At 43.9% G+C, this 22,399-nt stretch overlaps 8 protein-coding genes across 8 annotated transcripts; 2 read left to right on the top strand and 6 right to left on the bottom strand.

The window, feature by feature from the left end:
• Positions 1 to 591: 591 nt before the first annotated feature.
• BJ212DRAFT_1246275 (uncharacterized protein) lies at positions 592 to 1,069 on the bottom strand (the record flags this gene model as incomplete). Its single annotated transcript, XM_041329662.1, has 2 exons — positions 592 to 926; positions 1,009 to 1,069. Coding segments are annotated over 2 exons (396 nt in total), but the record flags the coding sequence as incomplete, so codon positions are not given.
• On the bottom strand, positions 1,065 to 2,016 carry BJ212DRAFT_1299148 (uncharacterized protein; the record flags this gene model as incomplete). Its single annotated transcript, XM_041332817.1, has 2 exons — positions 1,065 to 1,510; positions 1,704 to 2,016. 2 exons carry the CDS (start codon positions 2,014 to 2,016, stop codon positions 1,065 to 1,067), a joined length of 759 nt encoding a protein of 252 aa, XP_041193856.1.
• Positions 2,017 to 2,516: 500 nt separating this feature from the next.
• Positions 2,517 to 3,294, top strand: BJ212DRAFT_1480169 (uncharacterized protein; the record flags this gene model as incomplete). The annotated part of the gene is made up of 3 exons (XM_041340030.1): positions 2,517 to 2,675; positions 2,738 to 2,854; positions 2,929 to 3,294. The coding sequence occupies 3 exons, from the start codon at positions 2,517 to 2,519 to the stop codon at positions 3,292 to 3,294; spliced, it is 642 nt and encodes a 213-aa protein (XP_041193855.1).
• Positions 3,295 to 8,429: 5,135 nt separating this feature from the next.
• Positions 8,430 to 9,409, bottom strand: BJ212DRAFT_1500083 (class I glutamine amidotransferase-like protein; the record flags this gene model as incomplete). The annotated part of the gene is made up of 6 exons (XM_041341576.1): positions 8,430 to 8,463; positions 8,513 to 8,646; positions 8,692 to 8,903; positions 8,955 to 9,099; positions 9,150 to 9,259; positions 9,310 to 9,409. Coding segments are annotated over 6 exons (735 nt in total), but the record flags the coding sequence as incomplete, so codon positions are not given.
• Positions 9,410 to 14,451: 5,042 nt separating this feature from the next.
• Positions 14,452 to 16,389, bottom strand: BJ212DRAFT_1446634 (kinase-like domain-containing protein; the record flags this gene model as incomplete). Its single annotated transcript, XM_041338280.1, has 10 exons — positions 14,452 to 14,637; positions 14,677 to 14,778; positions 14,918 to 14,922; positions 14,953 to 15,199; positions 15,252 to 15,506; positions 15,559 to 15,653; positions 15,695 to 15,898; positions 15,947 to 16,060; positions 16,110 to 16,187; positions 16,338 to 16,389. The coding sequence occupies 10 exons, from the start codon at positions 16,387 to 16,389 to the stop codon at positions 14,452 to 14,454; spliced, it is 1,338 nt and encodes a 445-aa protein (XP_041193853.1).
• Positions 16,338 to 16,646, bottom strand: BJ212DRAFT_137562 (uncharacterized protein). Its single transcript, XM_041336454.1, has 2 exons — positions 16,593 to 16,646; positions 16,338 to 16,544 (listed from the first exon to the last, which is right to left on the bottom strand). Exons 1-2 carry the CDS (start codon positions 16,599 to 16,601, stop codon positions 16,386 to 16,388), a joined length of 168 nt encoding a protein of 55 aa, XP_041193852.1. The 5' UTR covers positions 16,602 to 16,646; the 3' UTR covers positions 16,338 to 16,385.
• A 1,081-nt stretch (positions 16,647 to 17,727) lies between these two features.
• BJ212DRAFT_1299145 (uncharacterized protein) lies at positions 17,728 to 18,345 on the top strand (the record flags this gene model as incomplete). Its single annotated transcript, XM_041332816.1, has 3 exons — positions 17,728 to 17,761; positions 17,922 to 17,956; positions 18,082 to 18,345. The coding sequence occupies 3 exons, from the start codon at positions 17,728 to 17,730 to the stop codon at positions 18,343 to 18,345; spliced, it is 333 nt and encodes a 110-aa protein (XP_041193851.1).
• Positions 18,346 to 20,208: 1,863 nt separating this feature from the next.
• Positions 20,209 to 22,055, bottom strand: BJ212DRAFT_1500064 (uncharacterized protein; the record flags this gene model as incomplete). Its single annotated transcript, XM_041341575.1, has 6 exons — positions 20,209 to 20,315; positions 20,377 to 20,466; positions 20,709 to 20,733; positions 20,926 to 21,030; positions 21,605 to 21,780; positions 21,836 to 22,055. 6 exons carry the CDS (start codon positions 22,053 to 22,055, stop codon positions 20,209 to 20,211), a joined length of 723 nt encoding a protein of 240 aa, XP_041193850.1.
• Between the last annotated feature and the right edge of the window lie 344 nt (positions 22,056 to 22,399).

Raw genomic sequence — 22,399 nt, 5'->3', positions numbered from 1 at the left:
CAGCAGGGGAATATTCATGACACTCCCAGTATGATGCATGAAGAACATCAAGCTTTCATTGCCTTCGCCTATGAATTTGAACCTGGGAGAGACAATTATGCGCATCATAAATAAGAATATGATATCACTGTAGCCAATGACTTTTGAGGCCCAAAGTAGTCTTGATTCCATCATTCCAATCATCTGTCAGTGGTCATCAGCGCCCTGGCCACCCCCATGCAATGGTCCAAGTTGCTCTGTCATGCCATGACTGTACTCTATGGCTAGCCAGAGTGGACATTGTAGAATGAAGAGTGCCAACAAATCCAGCTCCATTTGACTGAATGATAGCATTGATGAACACCAGGTGCCTGGTAACAGCCACAATTTCTAGCATCAGAATGAATATAACATCTAATTGGCTCACCATTTTCCATAGATCTCTTCTAAAGTCACCATGTCATATGTGGACGGATACACACTATCCACAGTTAGATCTGTAGAGCAGCCTGTGCCTGGAAAAGTCCACTCACAGGAGGTGTTGGTTCATTTGGCATGTTCATGGTGCACCAGAGCATGCATATTAGCAAGCCTTTCCATGCTTGCAGTCCATCACATGTGTTGGCCTACAAATCTCCACATGGGAGAATAGTCTAATTCCCATTCCCATGTATGATGGGCACTTACATAGTAAAGGAAGTCGAAGCATAATACATGCTCATCTGGGGGCAGGGAAACCTGATGTTGAGGAGAAGAGTGATTTGTTAATGATAATGCCAGGCTGTTCAAGCGAGTCTCTGGAAATCCAAGTGATGCAAGTGGCCAAAAGGATGCATGATTGTCATGTTTGCTAGGAGATGTGAGCTCGACCCAAGGTGGAGTTTGTGTCCATGAGATATCTGTGATGGCCATGTATTTAATCACCGAAGAGGGATGTTTGAGGTTGTCTCACTAAGCTTGAGCAGGTTCAGGGAGGGACTTCCCGTGGTGCAGGAATTGGGATGTGCTGTTGGACAGTTTCCTAGATACTCCAACAACCAAGATCGTCAAGAACCTGACTTTCTGGGTCCTTTACTTTGTGCCATTCAAGCAAGTGGGAGCAGTACAAGGGAGAAAGCAATGGTGTACCAGATGTCCAAGACGCATTTCTCAAAGTTGATGTATGCCTCTTTGCACCCTGGGAGGATGGAGCAGGTGTAACAGCTGTAGGAGACAGTAGCTTCAATGAAGGGGGAGTAATATCCACAGCAATGGAGCCTGTTTTGGATCCTGAAATGGCCCTCTGCACTAAGGTCATGAGACCACTGGGCATTTAATTTGCCTTCGAGGTTGAATGTATGTTGTTTATAGGTTGTGTAGCTGGGAGTAATGAGGAGGGCAAAGCAGAGCCAGAGAGCAAAAGTGTAGACTGCTAGGGAAGAGCAGTTGTTGAGGAGGATGCCAGCCCAGCTGATTACAAAAGTAACTGAGGTGAGGGCGACAGCAGCTGTGGAGAGAATGAGCTCTTCTTGGTTGCCTACATGAACAATGTCTGCATGTTTGAAGGCATCAGACCATGTTCAAAGACAGAAGATGAGGCCCATGAGGGCATAAGTGGATAACTGCATGAGATGGATGAGGAAATAGAAAGTATGAAAAAGGGAAAAAGGTACTGACCACAAGATTGGCAATGAAGAGTGCTCATTTGAACCTGTTCCAGTGCATGTGGGGGTGGGTGTGACCACCTTCTTTGCCACTGAACCAACGACCAGTGATGCTGTCATAGTCTTCATCGCCTTCTGCAGGCATATGGGCCTCACTGCTCTTGAAGGCCTCTCTACCTCCACCTCTCTTGTGTATGATGGGATGGTCAGCATTTTCCTTGCCTAGTTTGCATCTGCGTGGAGTGGGGGTGAGCAAGCCAGAAGAGAATTTGTTGGGTAGATAGTTGACAGAAAGGGAGAGGTCCTTTGTGCTCTCTGCATGGAGAGATGGGGGAGCGGAAGAAGAATTGTCAACAGTGAAGAGAGGAGTGGGAGGGTCAAGGGAAAGCTGCATGTCTGTAAGGATTGGCCTGGTAGAAGGGGCAAGTGAATAGGCTGAGTGGGTGTGAGAGGCGAGAGAGGAGGGTCAATGGTTGTGGCTAGGGAAGCGATTAGTATGCTTGGTAAGGACAAATTAGGATGGTATATATGAAAGGACAAGATGTTTCGATGAAAGTTTTTAATTATAAAGAGGAGTGAAGATTAAAAGCACAACTTACCCGCTAAAACTTGGATGGTCCATCTGCAGTCTAGTACCTCAATTACTGTTTCCAGGAGTAGAATGGCATAAACATTACCTACGTATAACCTAGCTAGTCCCTAGCACATTTTTCTTGGATATATCTAATCAGCAGTTTTCTTGAGCAACTGTCTGATAAAACCCATGTGTATTCCCAGACATTGTGGAGTAAATGCCAGACCCAAACTACTATGCCACAAACAATTCATCTACATGCGCAATATGTCACATTTTATTAAAATGCGTGATTGATGTGTCACACTCCTCCTCCTACGATGAATACACGTCTGTTACAACGTCAGCACACACTCTCCATCTCAGCCTTGTTGATGCCAAAATCTTCGTCACTCACCCCACCACCCCCAGACTCTCCGACACCAGCACTCCATCAGCTCCCTCCAGCAATCCTACTCCTTGCACTTCCAGGGTTTCTGGTGCTTCCTCCGACTCATCCAGACTTTGGCTTTTCACTATTTCTCTCCCTCCACTCATTAAGACAGTGCCTGCTCTCGCCTCTGATGTAGAATCTTGTGCTTGGACAAGTTTGGCCAAAGTTGGCATGAGAGTCATGGAGAGTGGCTTTTGCTTGCAGGAGGGAGGATGTGACTGGGCTGTAGGTATTCATGCCTAGGTGCATCAAGTTCTTTTTGCTACTTGTGCATCCTGACAAGTACTGCTATATACAAGGTCAAGAAAGCACTTAGCAAAGGCCTTCTCATCAGACAAAAAGTTGGTCTCTTCTTATTTTTGACATACACAATTGACCATATCATTGCAATTCAGCACCCTTCACTTCGGCCGCTTCACCACCACCTCACACTCCTCCACGCTCATTTTGCATTTACCTTCCCTTCCTCTTCCACATCCCCAAAATTTGCATGTGCTATCCTAAGATGCCTCATTGCATCATTTGTACCCTCCGATCCACCAGCCACCGTATATAATGCACACCTAACATTAATTGCCCAGATTACTACACCACCCCCTTCACTCAATGTTGCTGCTAATACCACCCCTGCACCACTAGGTGCCCCTGCTCTCAACAAGTACTGAGAAGATCAGGCCCAGCTGGAGGAAGGCCAGATGCAGATGATGATACACCAGGCTGAGGTGAATGCCCAACACCTGACACAAGAAGTAGCCATGGAACAAAAGCAAGCGTTGTCCAAGTTATCTTTGTGGTAAAAAGAAAGGTAGGCACTGTTCTCAACACCTTTGCAACATCATCATCTCTGTACTGAGCATTATTCAGCAGTTGTATGCAGCTCAGCAGTTGACTACAGTACTCCGCTGCAGGATATGACGATTGATATGTGCCAGGGAATGATGGATGAGCATCAGGAGACAATAGAAGATATCCAGCAGGAGCTGATAGACACTATACATCAAGAATTTATAGGCCAGAAACATAGCCTCGAGGCTTCGAATGCAGAAATGTTCACCACACAACAATGTGTAAGTGCTCAATTCAATATCATGAATGCTCTGTATTTCCTACTGATTTTTATTCCAGCATTCCACCATGCTGCATTCTCTACATTGTCAAGTTGTGCTTGATGATGCATGTGAACTTATAAGCAAGCATTATGATTTCACCATTGACAAACTTTGACTGCAGGGTCTGGGAGTTGTAGGGAAGCTGAAGACTCTGCCACAATTGGTGCGTCAAGTCCATTCAAGGCTCTGCGGTCCAGATCTGCTTTTGATTGAAATCTTGCAGCAGTGCGCATATGTGGGGACTCTCAAATAAAACTTGCAAATTTGTAGGTATAGCACCATAAGCTAGCAGTTTAAATTGCTGTTATAGAGCTTTTCTTGTGTTCAATAAAATAATCTACTTGGTTTTCGAAGGCATCAAGCAAGGAAGATATCAGTACAACAAAAATTACTTCATTCTATAGCAACACCCTTTGTATCAAGCTTGAGATGCTGAGGGAAGCTAATGATGGTAATGTGACCACAAAAGTGCACCTCATAAACCCTGTCATCAGGGAAAATAAAATATAGGTGATTAGCTGAGGGAAACAGCTGTGATTCATGTTTCAGAGGGACCAGCCTGTCCCCACTGATCTGCTCAAGTACTTCTAGGTCCTTTATATTGCCAATACAAGTTCCATTTGGAAGGAGGAACTCTAGCAGATGCACATGGTGGTCTCTCAACTCCATTATTCTTCCAGTGATATGGGAGGAAACACTAAACTTTTTGGTGGCATCATTGTCTGGTAATGGATACTGTGAATCTTTAGCATTAGTAATATGTAGAATTCAAAAATATTTACTGACAAGTCTGTATATGATTGGGAGGCCCAACCGTCGTCTACACCCCAATGCTCAGGATAAGTGCTAAATGTTTGACTGACTAATACTAGTCATAATATTCCCTAGCTCTCTGAGGAGACCTACGAATGTGAGGCATGTACTGAAAAATTCTTGAATTTGGAGGTAAAGTGGTGGTTGATAGATTTTGTTTGAGAAAGGAATGAAATCAGTGACCTTAAGCTTGGACATGTCATCTGGTGGAGCGAACCGAATATTTGGTGTGTGAGAACTGACAAGTTCATTGTCAGGAAAGCTTACGTCATGCAGTTGAGGTGATTTTACCCCAAATTCAAACCAATGCTGGTATACAATTTACATTGAATTAACTTGCTATTACAGTACTCTGACATCTCCATATCTCAATTGTTGGAATATGGCCATCATAATCAACAGCTGGGGGTATTGGGTTGATTAAATGTAAGGGACAGAAGACTTTGGAGACTCACTAGTCACTTCTCATAGCAGTGCTGCCAGCAGTGTCCCATGTGCAGTGCAGTTCAAATCCAGCTAGATCTGGGAGGGATGTAATGTCCCCAATGATGAGCCAAGTGACTTGCAGGTCTCGACAATGATGTTGTGCCCCATTCGTTAGGAGCTGTACCAGATAATTGGTAGGGAAATTATGGATGAGGACATGATACATGTACTTGGAGAACTGACCTGCAGCAATGTGCTGAATCTTAGATCATCGGTTGTACTTTCAAGCTTTGATTCCACACTGGGTAGAGCACTCTCAAATGCGCCTATAAACAACAACAGGTCAGTTTAGATCCAGTGATATCTCTAAAGGTCAAAGAATGTACTCCAATCTCCTTTGTCAACATTAATATCGATCAAATTGCCATTCCACAAATGACTACTGCCCTGCCTCATTAGCGACCTTTTCAGTGAGGTGCACAGTGAGCATAGAAGTTGGAACTTTATTCCAGTCCAGTTGCAGGTCTTTTCTTCTTGGTAGATTCTTGGAGAGAGAAGCAGCTGACACAGACAGAGGACTGGTGCGCCCATTGATGTTTTGTGCCAGTATTAATCCTTTGATGGTACTTGAGATCATTGTTTGCATGTGAGCAGGGGCAATCTGAGTGTTAGATCTTTGTAAGCTATCAATTTCAAGAAAACCAAATCAAACATGCATTCTGCCAAGGGACGATGCAACCCACCCTGTGAGAGCAGCTGCTATGCCTGTTGCTGAGTTTACAAGGCCAGCATTGGTGTGTGCATCAACTTCTGCCATCTTCTGTGGATGCTGTTTCCAGCTGTGAAAAAGGGTTCACAAGTAATGCAGACTGGCATATGCACTATGGACCTACCATAGTCGAAGCGTGAGCTTGTAAATACTTGATGAAAAAGCTTGATGGCTTTCAATGCCTGATCATGAACTGACCTATACATCTGCAGCCATCAGCATGGTAGAACAAGAATTGAAAACTCACTTTTCTTTATTCAGCGTGGCACCTACAACAGCTGAAACAACTTTACTAGCCATGTCATCCATCTCGAAGCACTCTGATTGCCATGAATGCCATAATGCCAACCACACTTTCTCTCAGCAGGAGCATGTGACACCATGGCATTGTAGCAATCTATTCGAGATAGCCCAGCATGGGACCCTTTGATGTATACACAAGCAAGACATCCCTACTTGAAAAGTCCATCAGCTTTCTCAGTGAGGACTGCAAACTCTCTGTCATCAAAACCCAACCCTTCCAGCTTCTCAGATACTTAAGCATGGATGTTGCGCTCTGTGAAAGCTAGTGGAACATCCATGGACATCTGTTGAATATGCTGAACACCATGAAACTCATCATTGATGTCATCAAGCGGGCAAGAGGTGACAATGAAGTGAAAGTTGATTGGGAGATCTGTGATTTTGGGAATGGTAGGGGTCCTGATGTTTGCCAGCTAGAATACAGAGGAGGTCACTTCATGTCTCTACTCCACTGCTCTCATCCAGTGCATTGATAACAATCATGATGGGTTTCTCAGTTAACCCAGATGACTTCCTCAGTGGTTGAATAAGCTTCTGTTACTGCTGGATGATATCTTGAGCAAACTTGTGGCCTGAACTAATGCCTGCCTCATCTCCAGATCATGGTCAGCCAGGTCGCACCCAATCATGGAAAAGATCTTTTCATGGCGATGATCTGCTTCTCACTGGCAGTCAAAAGTGTAACACAAACCAAGTCCTCCCACATCTTTGAACCACTTAGGAATGGTGTGGGTGATGGCTGATTTTCCCTTGCCTGCAAGGCCAGATAGCCACAGCACGCATGGAATGTTGTCCCAAGCTGTTGACCCATTCAGTGATCTCAGAAAGGATTTCTGTGCGTGTCCCATGAAGACACTGTTTTCTGGTATCTAGTCCCATGCTGTCTACATAAGTCATGCTGCTAAAGTCCAATATTTCTTCTGAAAAAGTATGAATATGTGTCAGGTCACAAGAATGTCCAAACCCTTACCCATGCAGTGGACATGTATGACTACGTCCTGAGCGATCTGGCCCCAGGAGGTTTGCATGAGCATATCAAACACGCCATTGTACATCTGGATTGTATCCTCCATTTCCCAGGTAACATTCTTTCCATGTCTACTCCCTGTGATAATGGTAGAAGCTTGAGACAGTACAGGGTGCAGTAGTGTGTCAAGACTCACAAATTTTCTTGATCTCCAAATAATCGGGCACATTCATGGGTCTGCTGAGAAATCTCTCAAAGGATAGTGTGAATCAATGAGATTGTTCCACACATCTCATGTCGTGCTATGAAGCTATACACTTCAGAAAATTTATCAAGGATTTTGAGCACCACTGTGTCACAATCAACTTGAGCTAGGATACTCTGCATAAATGATTGTTGAGTAATAGTAAGAGATAGGGAGAGAGAAAATGAAAACATACTTTGGCTGCATGAGCCAACACACCCACTGCCATCTTGGCATAGGGATGTGCCTGTGGAACTAGATTAGTTCAGTGTTAATCAAGAAGAGAGCCCATACCTCCATGAGCTCTCTGATAACAGCGTCAAACATCCTGAGTGGTTCAAGATGCATCCTGGAAAATGTCAACAGCATCAAGATCCTCTTGTACATCTTGAGCAAGAGAAACTATGGCTGCTGCAGGCTCCAAACATGAATGCATGTGCTTTGGAGCCTCTTGAGTATATCCTGAAGTGCCTGGAGGGCAAGTGTGAGAACCTACCAAGGTTGATGAAGTATGTTCATGATAGACATTAGGTGATGGTTGGCAGAATCCTTCGAGTGCTGATGCTAATCTTAGTTGTATTCTAAGATACTCATTATGCATGCTCATGGACTTACCAGGATCCTTAACCTCTTAACACCGCCCTTAACCAAAGCAAAGCTGGATTCATCATGATACACCTATTCCCATGGGTGCTAGACAAAGGATGCATCAATATTTGCCAGTGAACTAAGTGATCCTGAAAAGCCACATACCAAGCAAGCTGTTGCTTCGGTGTCTGGAGTTGAATTTCTCAATGACTTGCATTTGCGTTCGCATTCACGTTTGTCGACCACAAAGTGAGGTAAAGGTAAAGAAGGGTCCGACATCATTTATATATAAGGTCATTATTGATACAGCAAGTTTCTAGGTGATATTTGTTGCAGGATGTTTACTTGTTCGCATGTGACAGGACCCAAAATCTGAATAGCCAGACCAGGACCTGGGAAAGGATGATGTTGAACCAAGGGTGCTGATATAGACAGGAGTCTTCCAAGCACATGGACTTCATCTACATAGAACAGTCAGTGCAATAGGCTATATAGCATTCCATTAACCAGACCTTTGAAGAGCTTGCACAGGGGTTCAATTTCATGTCCTTGAGAAGCCCACCAACATTGTGATGTGTGTTTATGGTCGCACTGTCTACCATGATGGCATGGAATCTGATATATGAGTATAAGTCATAGGTTATGAAAAGAACATGGGGCAAACCCGTCACTGATTGCCTCGTGCATTAACTTGGTTGCAACAGTGCTATCAACACCTCTGCTGACTGTGCCGATCATACAGCCTTTCAGACCACACATCCTGCGGATGTGGACAATTTCCTTGCCAATAAATTTCTCCTGCAATCACAATGAGCATGACAATACACACAACACAGTAATTACTTCATGATTGTCCAGTTTGGTCGGCATTGGCATGTATTCAGCACAAATCAACCAATGAGCTGCCTTCCTGTGTGGGGAATCTGTTACCTCTGGATGGATCTGAATGTCATAAACCGACTTGGAGTTATGTGTGATGGTGGCATAGGCAGCGGTGCTCATCTGTCCAATGACATGGTAGTCAGGAGGCATAACAGACAGTTTGACATCCAGACCTTATCAAAAGTCAACATCAACTTGGCTTTCAAAGGATGAAACAAAAACACGCACCTGCATCTGATCACCAAGTCTTTCAAACAAGGCATCAACTGAGTTTCCTGATTCACTGGACCTGCTGATTTTAAATTCCACAAGCCTGTATTCGCAATGATCACATTTTGCTACCTCTCCCTTGTGATTACAGCAAATCTCCTGGATCTTGCATGAGTTAGCATCTACCGAGATGCTCAAGAAAACTAGACCTGGAGGCCATAGCAGATACCAAGGATAGGGATACCCAGAGTGTAGATACTGGCTGCCTGAGGTGCATCATTGTTGTACATAGAGTACAGAGATTCAGAGAGAATGATACCTGAAATTTTGCGTCAGAAACATGTCTCCTGCTGCATCACACAAGTAAACCTCTGGGCTTGAGTTTGAGGTCAGCTAGCTTTGATGTACAAGGCATAAGCTCTGCATATACATCCAATTCGTGACATCTCCTTGTTGTGAGGTGACTGTACTAAACTGACACAGATAGCCAATAAACAATACAATTTGAGTGAGAACATAAATCTTAAAGCTGTGAACTGAAGTAAAGAATAAGGATGGTATCAAACTGATCACATATTGCAGCCACTTTTCATGATTGAGGACTCTCAAGGTGGACTTGACAGAAAATAACATGTGAAGGCACAATTTTTGTTGAGGAAGACCATCTAGATCAGTCGCTGATAAGCCTGATGATACAGGCCAAAACAGTACCTGTAGGAAAGGTAGAAAATGATAATCGTCAAGACCCCAGATGCCATGAGATTCAGCGGGTCCTAGCCAACACATCAACTGAAGTACACACATGATTTGAATATATCTGGAAGGGATGAGCAATGAACAAAATAATTGGCTTGAGAATGCACCTCCAAAATACATGAGTAACAAATGTGGTATGATCAATTGTTGTAACAACCTGCAGGTGATCTAGGCATATCCTTCAATGTGACATGAGGACCAAGCGAATTGAAATATAGAAAGACTTACAGCCAGCAGAGGAAGTTCAGTTCCATACCACTCCCATAGCCAATGTGCTCTTGATTCCCTGCATGAAATAGGTAGCCAATCCGGGCATAGCATTTTGATCTAGGCTGGGAAGGTCAGCATGCAATGACGGTCCCAGCTTGAATATAGCATAAGTGAGTATGAGATGCTAAGGGAAAAGAATTGCAAGACTAACAGTTTGAACTTTGTTCTAGAACGGCCTGAAAGCAGGGTTGCCAAATCTCAATGCCTTGTTTTTAATTGGGGGTGTCTCATGAGCTAGTTGCTCTGATTGATCCAACAAGCTGAGGATGGTGTGTATCCCCTGAGCTTGCACAAGAAGAATGAATTATATGGATTTCGAGGAGGAAGCACACTAGATATTCCCAAACCAGCGAACCTCCAAGAATGAGTGTGACACACTCATCAGATCACCTGACCTTCCCGCTTTATTCAGCAGCTTCATCATGGCAAGGGGTAAAACAGTCCCTTGCCATGACCAATTTTTCCAATTTTCTTGTACTCCTCCAAGTCTGAGCCTATACATTGTACAATGATATCCTAAGCTGGTGTCGAGGGCAGCTCCTGTGACTGCTCAAGACAGTCCAGCATGATTCCCAACGCAACCAAACCAAAACTTTGCATGCCATAACCCTCTTTTCCCTCCTCATGACTCTCTTTGTATCTCAACGCCCAAGCAGACCACCCATTCTCTAGGCCATCCTGCACTTCATTGAGCGACGTGTTCTTCATACTCTCCAGTAGCATTCTGCTTTGAATATCGTGAATCAGGACTGACATGCATTCTCTCATTGCATATGTCCAATCATTCTTAAACCCCTTTTGTGAGCACTTGGCAAGGATAGTTCCGATGACGATCTCCTCCTCCTACAGGTGTGCAACGGGTACTCATGAGAGTGTGTGACAGGTTGCAACATAGATGAGTTCATCCATGTATGCCAAGTATATACTGTTCATTGAGACCTCAAGTTTTGAAAGTCTCTCATGACGCTCTAGCTGTCATTTGACCAAAGGACAAAGTGTAATGGAGATAACATCACTCAGTAGTTTTTCTAGCTGCTGAGGAACATAAGTTGGTATGTCATCAAGCTGGATGTTGTGATACAAGTGGCCCAAGGCTCAATTGGACTCATAATAATCTGTTGGTCGGGGAGATTCTACTTCTGCTGCATGCCAATCAGGTTTATAGGGGATCAGGCTGCGTGGAATATCTTCAATGTTGACCTTCCATCCATTCTTTGGGTAGTTGATGGCTTGGCTATGAAGGGCTGCAAGCTTCAGGCATGCCTCATTGAATGTTCCGTCCTGTGATATACATAATCTGAGTTTGAGCTCTGCACACCTTTGGTGACACTATGTATGCTAGCTTGATCTGTGGTGAACATAATAAGTAAGGGTGTTTGATCTTGTAGAATAAAAACTTGCCTGCAATAGTGATGTGCCTGTCAGACACCAGGCCCTGCAGTCCACTTGAGCTATCAAACAACTTACACTCACCTGGAATTGGAAAGATTGAGACAATCCATGATATTCCAAGAGCACCGCAAAAAGATCAACTGAGTTGTGAGCAGTGCATGACTCCGCAACAACCTTCTGCTGCAGCTCCATGAAAGTATCTTGTGAGGCACCCTGGTCTTCTGGAACTGTGATTAAAGGTCTGTGCAAGTCACCTGAGCATCCACACTGTAAAACTGAAACAATAAGGAACTTGTAGATACCCATTAAGATGAGGAGTGTTAGGTTTCACAATGGGATGAGTAATCTCTATCATAGCGTATTCTTCCCCGTGATCCTTAAACTTGTTCATACTTTCTCATGGGCAAAGTTGGACTCCCTTGAGTTGCTTGTCAACAGCCACAACACCTTTAAAGCCAAGGAATCTGATTTGGTACTGTAGCTTTGCTTAGTACAGTACTTTTGAACGTGAAACCACTTACAGCCAAAGGTTTCACTGCATGCACACCACCATCTCACCAAGCAATGCAGAGAGTTTGCCAGATTAAATCACCAAGCTCATCACTGACGGTACCGATGCTGTCAGAAAACATAATGCCGTTTTCGACAATATCAGGCATTTCTGACCACTGTGACCGGTGGATCTTGACCGATGGATCTGTCGCCATAAAGGCTCGCTGAAAGGCTATTTAGAGGATATATTGATGGAAATAGCTGACTCACAGCCATCCAGGCAGCATACTTTGAGGGGGAATAAATGCATCCGCTGAAGTCTCCTAAACTACTTCTTATTGTGTGCATGGTGACCAGTCCTTTGGTGTCATGCTGGAAGGAGCTAATGAACCAAACAGCATGCTCCCTCAGTGCAGAGGAAGAGTATGCTAAGAAATTGAATTGTTTGCCAGCAAGCTCAAAACCATCCTTCAGCAAGCCCCCAACACTGCACCTGATGAAGCTCCCCCCATCTACTTCCCTATCCCAGCAATACTGGAGATGATCCTCGTCATGAAAGTCAACTTGAATGAAGTTGCCTTCATAGCCTTCATACTCGCAAATAATGCAATTCAATTGCAGTATGTTGGGCCCTTTGAGGATAAGCCAAGTTGGAGTGACTGTAACACAATGACAATAAAAGCAGCCAGCAGGCGCCCCAGGATGGACATTCCCAAGCTTCTTTTGTACTACTAACTTGAAGCACTTGTGGATTGTTGAGGATGAGCTGCAGCTTTTATCACAAAGTATCACATGATGGTGGCGGCGAATCAGTTCATCAATCCTTGGGCACAAATCCTCAAGTTCCTTTGTATTTACAACACCATTTCAGAGAAGGGCCTTGATCTGAAATGCTACAGGCCAGTCTGAGCTCAATGATCTCAGCCATCTTTGCACCAAAGCCAGTTTTTTTCTCATGAAAAATCCCTGGCAGATGGCTTTGATGTGGAATTCAGAGACCGGAGGATGAAGCTCTGTGATTTTACAGAACTGCTGGAACTTATCCAGACCTCCTTGTTCAGAGAGGATGATGCATATGTGGTGAGTGACCGTGATGGAGCAATTTGCGCATGGCCTGGATGTATAGCACCAACACATTCGCGATAATTCTTCTTATTGGAGTATGTTCCAGTAAGGGTTCTGTTGAAGTCTTCTTGTTTGATGATCGGTGGTGTGAACAGATCAAAGCATATGTCTAAACAGATTTTACATTCAGATCTTCAAGCTATGAGCACCATACTTACATTGATTACCAAAATCATAGCCCACAGCCATTTTGTTGATATTAGTGAAGGTAACGATCAGGCTGTATAACAGTTGTCCCCATGCCGGATCACTGACCTAGCCAAGTATAGGATCAATACAGGATATAATTTTTTTGGTTTATATGCCAAACCTTCACACGAATTAGTTTGTGTTCATATTCAAAATTCAACCATCTGGCAAGCCCATTGAGAAGATTGGATTGCCATTCCACACTGAAGGCACATGGATCTAACAGGCTAGCACCTTGAGGGTGATAGAATGTACCTATGAATAATTTCATATGATCCAAAGGCGACAGAAAAAAGGTATATTATAGCATACCGATTTGTAGTAAAGTGATTTGGAAATCAGAACTTAATGCATCGATCGTTTCCTGCCATTTCTGAGCAATATCGGGATCCACATAGGGGGCCTTTGCAAGGGTGACTAGCATATTGCTCAGGATGTACCTGGATGTATGTCCTTAGACAGCAGTTGAAGTGACCTGACACCTTTGTTATGAATGCCTCCACACTCATTCTTTTCAAGCGTGACTCTAAAATTGATGAGACACTGCTGTGCATCAGCATCTGACACAAATGGGCCAGGGCACGCATGCAGAACCTCTGCAATCTTGTTTGTGACCTCATATTCAGTCACTCCAAAATCTACGTTTTGAATAATGAACTCCATGAAAATGATGAGGGCATACCAAGATGGAAGAATAGATGGTCAACCAATAAGCAAAGCACTATATAAGTTTGGCTGCTAAATATAGACCTCATTGTGGAACACTTCTGCCTTGGTAACACCGTTTAACCCCAGTTCAGCTGCACTCCATCATGATGCTGTAGTGGGAGCTTCAGGCAAGGGCCATTCAGGGTTAGGCCAGAGTGAGGTCAGCACGGGAGATAGGCTAGGTGGAGTCAGAGGTCTGGGGTGTCCGGGGTCCAGAGAGTAGATGCATGGATGCACACAGTTGTAGTACACACACACACACACACACACACACACACAGGCAGTTCACTCCTCCTTCTGAGAGCAAGGCTGGTGGGTACAATGCATGCTTGTTGGTGCTTAGGAAATATGCAACAAGCATGCCCAGGCCTTGAAATGCAGTTCAGCCTTAATACATTTGTATACCTAAATTTGATACTATCCATCGATTCTTGAGCAGCATTTACTACTTGTATGGTATGCCTGCAAACACCTCAGGCCCCAAAGGGATTGCATTGAGTACACATCCAACTTACCATTTTGTATCTGAGCAAATCATATGAGGATGCATAATGATCACAAGCAAGAATCATGCACCCATTAGAACTCGTCATAGGCTGTGCTCCTCACATTTTCATGAGCATTGTGGACGATTCCCATCATCCATTCAGCAGCTTGACGTTCATTCAACCCAAGTGCAAACTGATCTTTGAGGTGCTTGATAGTCAGTTTGCCTTTGAAAGACGGGAAACCAGTTCCCAGCATGAGTTGGGCTGTGCTGATGAGCTGATCCACATGAGGTCAAATGGTGAGAAAAGCCTTCACCATTGGATGTTGAAACAGTTCGTAGCCTTGAGAGTATCTGCCGCCAATTAGAACTACCATCTCATGGGTTAACTTGAAGGAGCTAGGTTCAAACTTGACTCCCTGTGAAGTATAGTTATAAAACTGTTCAAGGTATCATGATGGGGACTTACTCCAGGACATAGATAGACAACAAGAACGAAGTCAGTAAGCATATCAGCAGTCATGAAATGAAAGACTCATCTATATTGAATAGGAATACAAAGTCTGGTGTACTCTTAGACGGGTAAAACTTACCGATATGTATGATGTGCCCTTCACCATCAATCATGATATTCCCATTGTGACGGTCCTTGATTTGCAAGATATAGCAAGCAACAAAACATGCAGCCATAGACTGGATGAAATTGAGGTGAGCACACTGGGATGCAACAGTCTCTTCTCCTCTATATTTCGAAATAAAGAAGTTGAGCAGGTCGTTTACTGTGGCTCTTCCCATCTTATCTCGAGATATTGCATTTGGCACCACGTCAATGACACCACACTGTGATATGCATAAGCATGGTTAGTGTGAATGAAAAAGAAAAAGTACTCACTCCAATGGCAGTTGCAGTAACCCTGTAAGGGAGAAGATAGAGAGTCAACCTGATGCTGGTGAAGATATTTTTGAACATCGCAATGATCTGTAAGGCCAACACATCTTGTTGGCAGTCATCGCCAACTTTGAAGATGGCCTGTTGCCAAATGTCATACTCCTCATGTTTCTTGAGTGCACCATTCAAAAGAGACTTTGGATCAGAATCAATAATGATGCGCTCCTTCCTCACTTTAAAAGTGGCCATGAACGGTGCCTTAGGTGAAATTGTATTGAGACAAACTTAGGCAAAAGAAAGATCTACACACCTTAGGGTGACTTTGGAGAGGTTGACCAGATTTCTTATCAATGTTAATAGCACTACCCTCCGAGTTACTGGGAAGGTAGACACCAATATCAACAACTATCTTGGCCATCTCTTTGTCAATCTTTGCTTGTAAAGACACGTCAAATCAAATCCTAGGATGATCTTCGAGGGTCTCGCCTTTTTCTCAGGTTTCGACTTTTTGATGAAGGGCTTCAGTTTCCCAGGGATCGAGGTTACCTTGTTGAAGAATCCGAATTTCCGATTGTAAAAGGCACGGGCATCACCAGACAGTGAATCTACCACCATATCAGCCATCCAATCTAGTGTGGGTTTCAAAGGATCTTCCTACTCTCATGTCAGTGGAGCACAGATGAAAATATGCATCAAACTCATGATCTCGGCAGCATCATCCTTGTAGCAATTGGCTTTCATGTTCCATATAATCTGGTGGCAAAAGAGCTGCAACACCTTTGTGGTTTCGAAGATGAACTGTGCGATATATCCTAAAGATACATTCAGAAACTACAGCAGCAAGAGGCTGCAAATACACACCAAGGTCATCAAACCGAAGGGCCTGGACAACTTGAGGAACGAAAAAGAATGTCAAGTCAACAGGATGCTGCTTCAGGACTCAATGGGTGTATTGTAGCAAGAGTGGATCGTTTCCATGTCATCGTTCAAAGAAAGTAACAGCGATCACAGGAGTGACAGGCGCCCACACAATGATGTACTGACAAAGACATAAACTCTTGAACAACAATACTGCGGAAAAGAAATCACCTTCAGCTCTTGTCTCTGTCCACCTCAGAAGGAATCCCCAATCAAAAATCATAGAGCCTCTAGAGTATTAACTACCTGGCTAGCATTAGACTGAACCAGATTCCGCACCTCAGCGTAAGCTGCTGGGCTTTTGAAATGTTTGGTCAGATAGACTACTATGGCTGGGTCTACCTCCTGCACTGTTTGGACTATGCCAGGCCAAGTTGACTATTGAAATACATAAATCTCCATTCACAAAACCATCAAGATGCTTACCTCAAGCATATTGCGCTCGAGCAAGCCATGAATGTCACTGCCTCATTTTGCTTCATTGCTAGGATTAGCCCAGACTATAAGTCTGAATATCTCATTCTCTATCAAAAGATGAAGTGGCTGGTTGATGTTCTTGAGGTGCATGGCATAAAAAGACGTGTCCCAGCTTACGTAATATCACTCTCTTGCTCTCAACACCCACCATCCTTCGAATGCACTGCCATCAACAAGCCACCCTGGCTGGGCACCTCACTCACTGTCCACCTTCGTACCCTACATCCTTGCACCCCAGCACTGCCAAGAGCATGCTGCCCATCTTAAGAGCGCTTCATTGGAAAACAATGTGCCATGATAGTCCCAATTTGTTGGATGTGCTTGCACGTCCACCTAGTCCTTTGCCACCTGAGGATGTGAAGACATGTTCAGATGGATATCCTTGAGAACACCCTCCACTAACTTATACCTTTGGTTCATGTGAATGTCCAATTGGACACCCACTAGAGTGCAAAGCTAGGTCAAAGACATGATTGGACTGTCTGGTGCTATTGTTCCATAAACACTCCCAAATGATAAGCATGCCCCAGCACAAGGGATTCAATGTGCAAGGACATCGTGAATGCCCAGCCAAAGCAATGTGTCCAGTCCAACTAACACCTCCTGGTACATCAACCTGTTGTGCACAAATGCTGCACACATGGTACCTGACTGCAACATGCAGCAAAGCCCCAAGACCATTCTGCATCATACCTACATATTTGGTGCATTGGGCCCACCCCTGCAAGCGTTACCCTATCACCCCTATTTACTGGACTTTTGTAGGCATGGTGCATTCACAGGACTGCCATAGTACTAGGTGCGCACCTGATAGTGTGCTGCCCTAGGGTGGGCCACCCTCTCCAACTCATCATACTAAGATCAAGGACAGCTGATAATACTTATGTAAGTCCAAGAGCTTCAGCTGCTCCAGATCATGTCTAGCTTACCATATGCAAATAGTTCGAATTCAATCCTATTGCAATGTCAACACTCCTACCATTCCACAAATTAATACTTGGATTGAGTTATATATGAAAATCAGCCTCAGCAAGTGTATTGCACACTAGCACCACCAATTCAGAAAAGCAGTGGCGAAGTATAAATGGATGATGGTATTGAGGCCCTCTTCTTCTACAGTACGTTGGTTCTTTGCCTTCCTTCATTCTGTCCACTCATTATGTACAACAGGGTGAAGTGGCAATATCACCATCTGACCTGCTGCCACCCTATGATGAGGAAGATTGAGCCAGAGACAGTGAGACTGAATGTCTTGAATTGTCATTGTCTGTGATCAAGATGGTAAAGTTGAAGCATGGTGGGAGAGTAAACAGGTTTGTTGTCAAATTTTTTGTATCATTGCTGCTTATGCATGCGACTCCAGGACAAATCTCAGGACTTGCCTATGCTAGCAGTCTACAAGTGCATAGACTTGGACTTGATTTCCATGCTGAAATAGACAGCTCCTTTGTCATTGGGCACACCCATTTTCGACCTCCTTCAAGCAAACCACCCTGTCTTATTGATGGATCCAATACATGACGATACTGTCTATGTCTACCATGCTTTTGGCGTCCATGTCCTTAATTTTGGAGACCTGCTGCAATGCTTCACTGGCAGACTCCATGCAGATGACAATGATGGTGTTGCATTGAACCAAGCATTGCAAAAGTGGGCAGGCATGCATGTTGTGCCCTTGCTGAATACCTATTCAGTGGACTGAAGGCATGTGGATGAATAAGCTTCTACGATCTTAATAATTCACCAGTCAATAGATGCTCAAATCCGATTATTGCTATATCTGTACCAAACGACGTCTATCTCTCGCACAGTATCCTAATTCTTACCTTTGTCTTCCATTTCATATCCTTTCCCCTCAACCTTCGCACCAATCTTTCTCTCTCTTGAACAACCCCTCATCTTCCTGACAAAAATAAAACTTCTGGAATGGTGGATTTTCTTGCACCCATTGAAGGACCATTGGCATACATCTCACTTCTAGGCACGGAGCCTTTTGTGCCACCTCCAGCACTTTCATGTCCCTCTGGCCTGCCTAGTAATCCTCGTATTACAACTCCAAACACCAAAACAGAATTTGTGCTTGCCCCTGAAACATTGCGATATCTGGGTTCCACAATTGAAGGCTTGATGTCGCAGATCCATGAAATTATTCTTGCATACAAAGCCACAGAAGTACGAGCTGAACTGCAGGTGAAGGAATTTGAGCATCAACAACAGAAGTGTAGTGTAATGCTTGATCTCATTGAACAACTGGGTGGCTTGCAGAATAGATCAGTGGCAAGAGGATCAATCAATCATCAATCAGGGCATGCATCAGTGCTGCACAGCATGATGCAGTGGACACCATTGATATGGAACTGATGGCAATACAGTGCGACTGTATATCAAATTTATATCATGACATCAGTACTATTCTTAGCTAGTAGTTGTGACTCACTGTAAATATACAAAGTAAAGTGTTAATTTAATTGAGCCCATACTACCCTCATCATGCTTATTGGATCATTCTCTGTGAAGACTGTAGGACATGCTAGATCTATAGATATAGTCAACTACCCTGGCAACCAGGTGGTAGTGAGACTGGTTATTGTTTGCACAGGACACCAAGTTGGCTCAGTGTTCTGTGAGGATGCAGCAAGAGGACCCTTCATTCATCCTCCACCATTCCGTGTCCTGGATAAAGGAGATACATATCACTTGGGCCCCCCTATCTTATGTCCTTGGATCCATCATCCAGTTGATCCATTCTACACAATTGTTTTTCCTTGGAGAAGAGACTATTATATGGACCTTACACCAAATCTGAGATTTGAGTATAGAAGACAGATCAATCCTAGGCACCCCCATGTGCAGCTTCCAGCTCTCCATTTTAGAAGATTAAGCCTTATCACCCAAATTCAAGTTGTGGCACGAGCTGTTGTGCAAAGTATGTACTCTCCTAGGTTAATGATGTCATATCTAAACACGCCTTTCTTTTTTGAGTTGCATGAGCAAGGAATTAAGAGTTGAGAGAAGCTGAGAGCTCAAGCTCAGAACATGAAGTCAGAGGTTTGTTCTGTTGGTCTTTCCTTTCATCCTTAGCCCCCTCAACTTGTTTTCTCTTGTGAATGTTATCCTCGATATATCTTTCAAGTGTATTCATGTTTCAATAACTCCTGCCCCCCACAAGGTGTGAACCAAATATTTAGTATTTGCGAACTGTAGTTCTTTGACTTCCTTTTTCGTCACAATGACATCGAAGGCAGCGACTTGATACCTACATCACAATGGTAATATTAGGTCACAAGAGATGTCCTCGGTTACTTGGCCTATCAGCAGTTGAATCCCAATGTTGATGATAGTCAAAATGATAGCTAGAAGTTGAAGTCAGAACCATTGTTCAATCCAGCAAAATACAAAACAAAGTTTACTTTGAGTTGGAACGTTGTGATCCAGCTGTGGCCCAAGCCCTTACGTGAATCAAGCTCAAAAATCAAAAATCAAATAATGAAAATATGCCACACTGCCTTGAACCCCCTGCTCTCACTTGAGAGCGGCACCCAATCCCATAACAAATGATCATAGTTCATGGCAAAATGAGATTTGACCAAGGAACCAAGGGTATCTGAGGAGGGACGTCTTGACCTCTGCTGCTTGTATCCACGTTCAAGGCAGCAGACTTGGTGATTGCAACTATTGGGTTCCATTTCAAGGGTCAAAGCTGAGACAATAAGGGAGTGATTCGATGAGTAACCTGCAATTTGCAGCAGAGTGGGGAGGGGGTCTCTCTTGTTCGAAGCAGGATCTGGCAAGATAGCACCCAAGGATATGGCCTGCAGAAGTTCTATGGCATTGAGAATAAATTCAGCATTCATATCTGTGTCTGGAGTGAAGTTTGTGAGGGCATTGAATAGTAGTGGAAGTGTTCAGGAATGATTAGCTAGCTCATATGCATTGGGTTCATTTGTGGCTGAATTTCAGAGAATGAATATGGATTCTAGGGCATGCCGTCACTTTTTGTGTTCAGCATCAGGCATAGCAAAAAGTCAATACTGCTCTGCCACCAGATATCCTTCTACCACATACCATTCCAGCCATTCAAACAGTGCATCTGTTAGACCAGGAATAGCTTTCAAGATGAATTGATCATTTGCACATGATTGATGCAGCCTATCCAGTGCCCATGCAATCTCAGAGTTTATGCTGGAGCATATTGATAAGACCATACAATTGCTGGGTGTCACCTCAGTATACCACCCTGAAGTCATCAATCAGTAAAATTTACATGCAAACAGGCACACACCTTCATAGTCATCTGTAACATTTGGTCTGATGCACTGGATGCTGCTGGCCATATTGCCTGTAAACACCAGGTGTCATCATCCTGGGTGGTGGCCATGAAGGAGAGCTTTGAAGCTTAAGTTTGGTGCATTAGTTACGCACAGTCATGTGTCAGTCATGTGTAATGCAACGTCGGCTGGAAAAATTGGTCATGGCAAGGGACTGTTTTACCCCTTGCCATGACAAAGCTGCCATGACTTTGAGTTGGCTCCAATTGCAGGTTTTGCATCACAGTAAGTAAAGGACTTCATGGTGCACTTGCCCTTGGTCATGACATGAGACATGCAAGAATCTCCAAGGGTCAGATGTTCATAGACTGGGTACCACAGGGACTGCTGGATTGCAATGCACCCTTTAAAAACAGCTAACTTGAAGAGAAACCTGCTTTTCATATCAATGCATTCTATTTGTTTCATTGACTTGCTTTTATGTAAAGGGGTATAGTTGTAACCTCTCGCAAACTGAATGCTGGTATGATTGAAGGCAGAAGTGTCACATGAATATCATGGGCTTCAATAACAAAAAAAACTTGTGTAATGTGGGTGAGAAACATATATGCAGTCAGCAAGGGAAATTATACCAAAGTGTAAAGCAGAAACGACAAGACACTTGTTCCTTCCAATATTTCTTTGATCACACACCTGTTCGCTCAAGCTGTGACACACAAGCCAGAATTGGTAACAAGACAGTTCAACATGCCAAAGTGCGATCCAAATGATGCCCCGATGATGAGCAACAGCCCAATCACCAATCACAGTACCAAAGATGATCACCTTGGCAGGGATGAATGAAACCTCCATCTTCATTGCAATAAGGCCTGTAGGAAATACATGTGAATGCAGAACTGACAAATGAAAAGCGCAAAAACATACCAAATATTAGTGTCTGAGTCAGCGCCTCCATGCTAGGAAGTAACCATGAAAAGACAACAAAGGAACAGAGGATACCAGGAAGCAGGCTCATATGCCAGCCAATGGTGAATCCCCTGGTAGTGAAGAGGAATTCTAGTGCAACAGCAACAGCTGTTGTCAAATAGAAAGCATGAAGAGGTGCCCACAGGAAGAATGTGCCAAGAACTGCAATGGGCCACATCCCGTAACTGACATTGAGTGTGATGGGTTGTCGCTGCAGTTAGACGCCATAAGCTTATTGTCTAAAATGGGCATTATCTGCCAAAATGGTCAAGACTGTCACGATATGGTAGAGAGCCAACTATTTGAAAGACAAATGACACATATGAGAAAGCCTGCATCACAGATGGAGTGATAAGGGTCAAGAAGCTGTGTATTGAACCCAGGGTCTATCGACATCACGCCAATGGTCTTGCAGTGGAAGTGGCTGCAAGCCATGCAGTAAATAATATACACTTTCAATGAATTTTATACAGGCTGAGATGACTGCAGTATAGATTAGAGTTTGGAAGCCTGATGAAAGCA

This window comes from Suillus subaureus, assembly GCF_016647635.1.
Source record: "Suillus subaureus strain MN1 chromosome Unknown BJ212scaffold_13, whole genome shotgun sequence".
NCBI classification, from domain to species: domain Eukaryota; kingdom Fungi; phylum Basidiomycota; class Agaricomycetes; order Boletales; family Suillaceae; genus Suillus; species Suillus subaureus.
The sequence above is the reverse complement of the archived record's forward strand: the minus strand, read 5'-3'. Positions and strand labels throughout refer to the sequence as shown.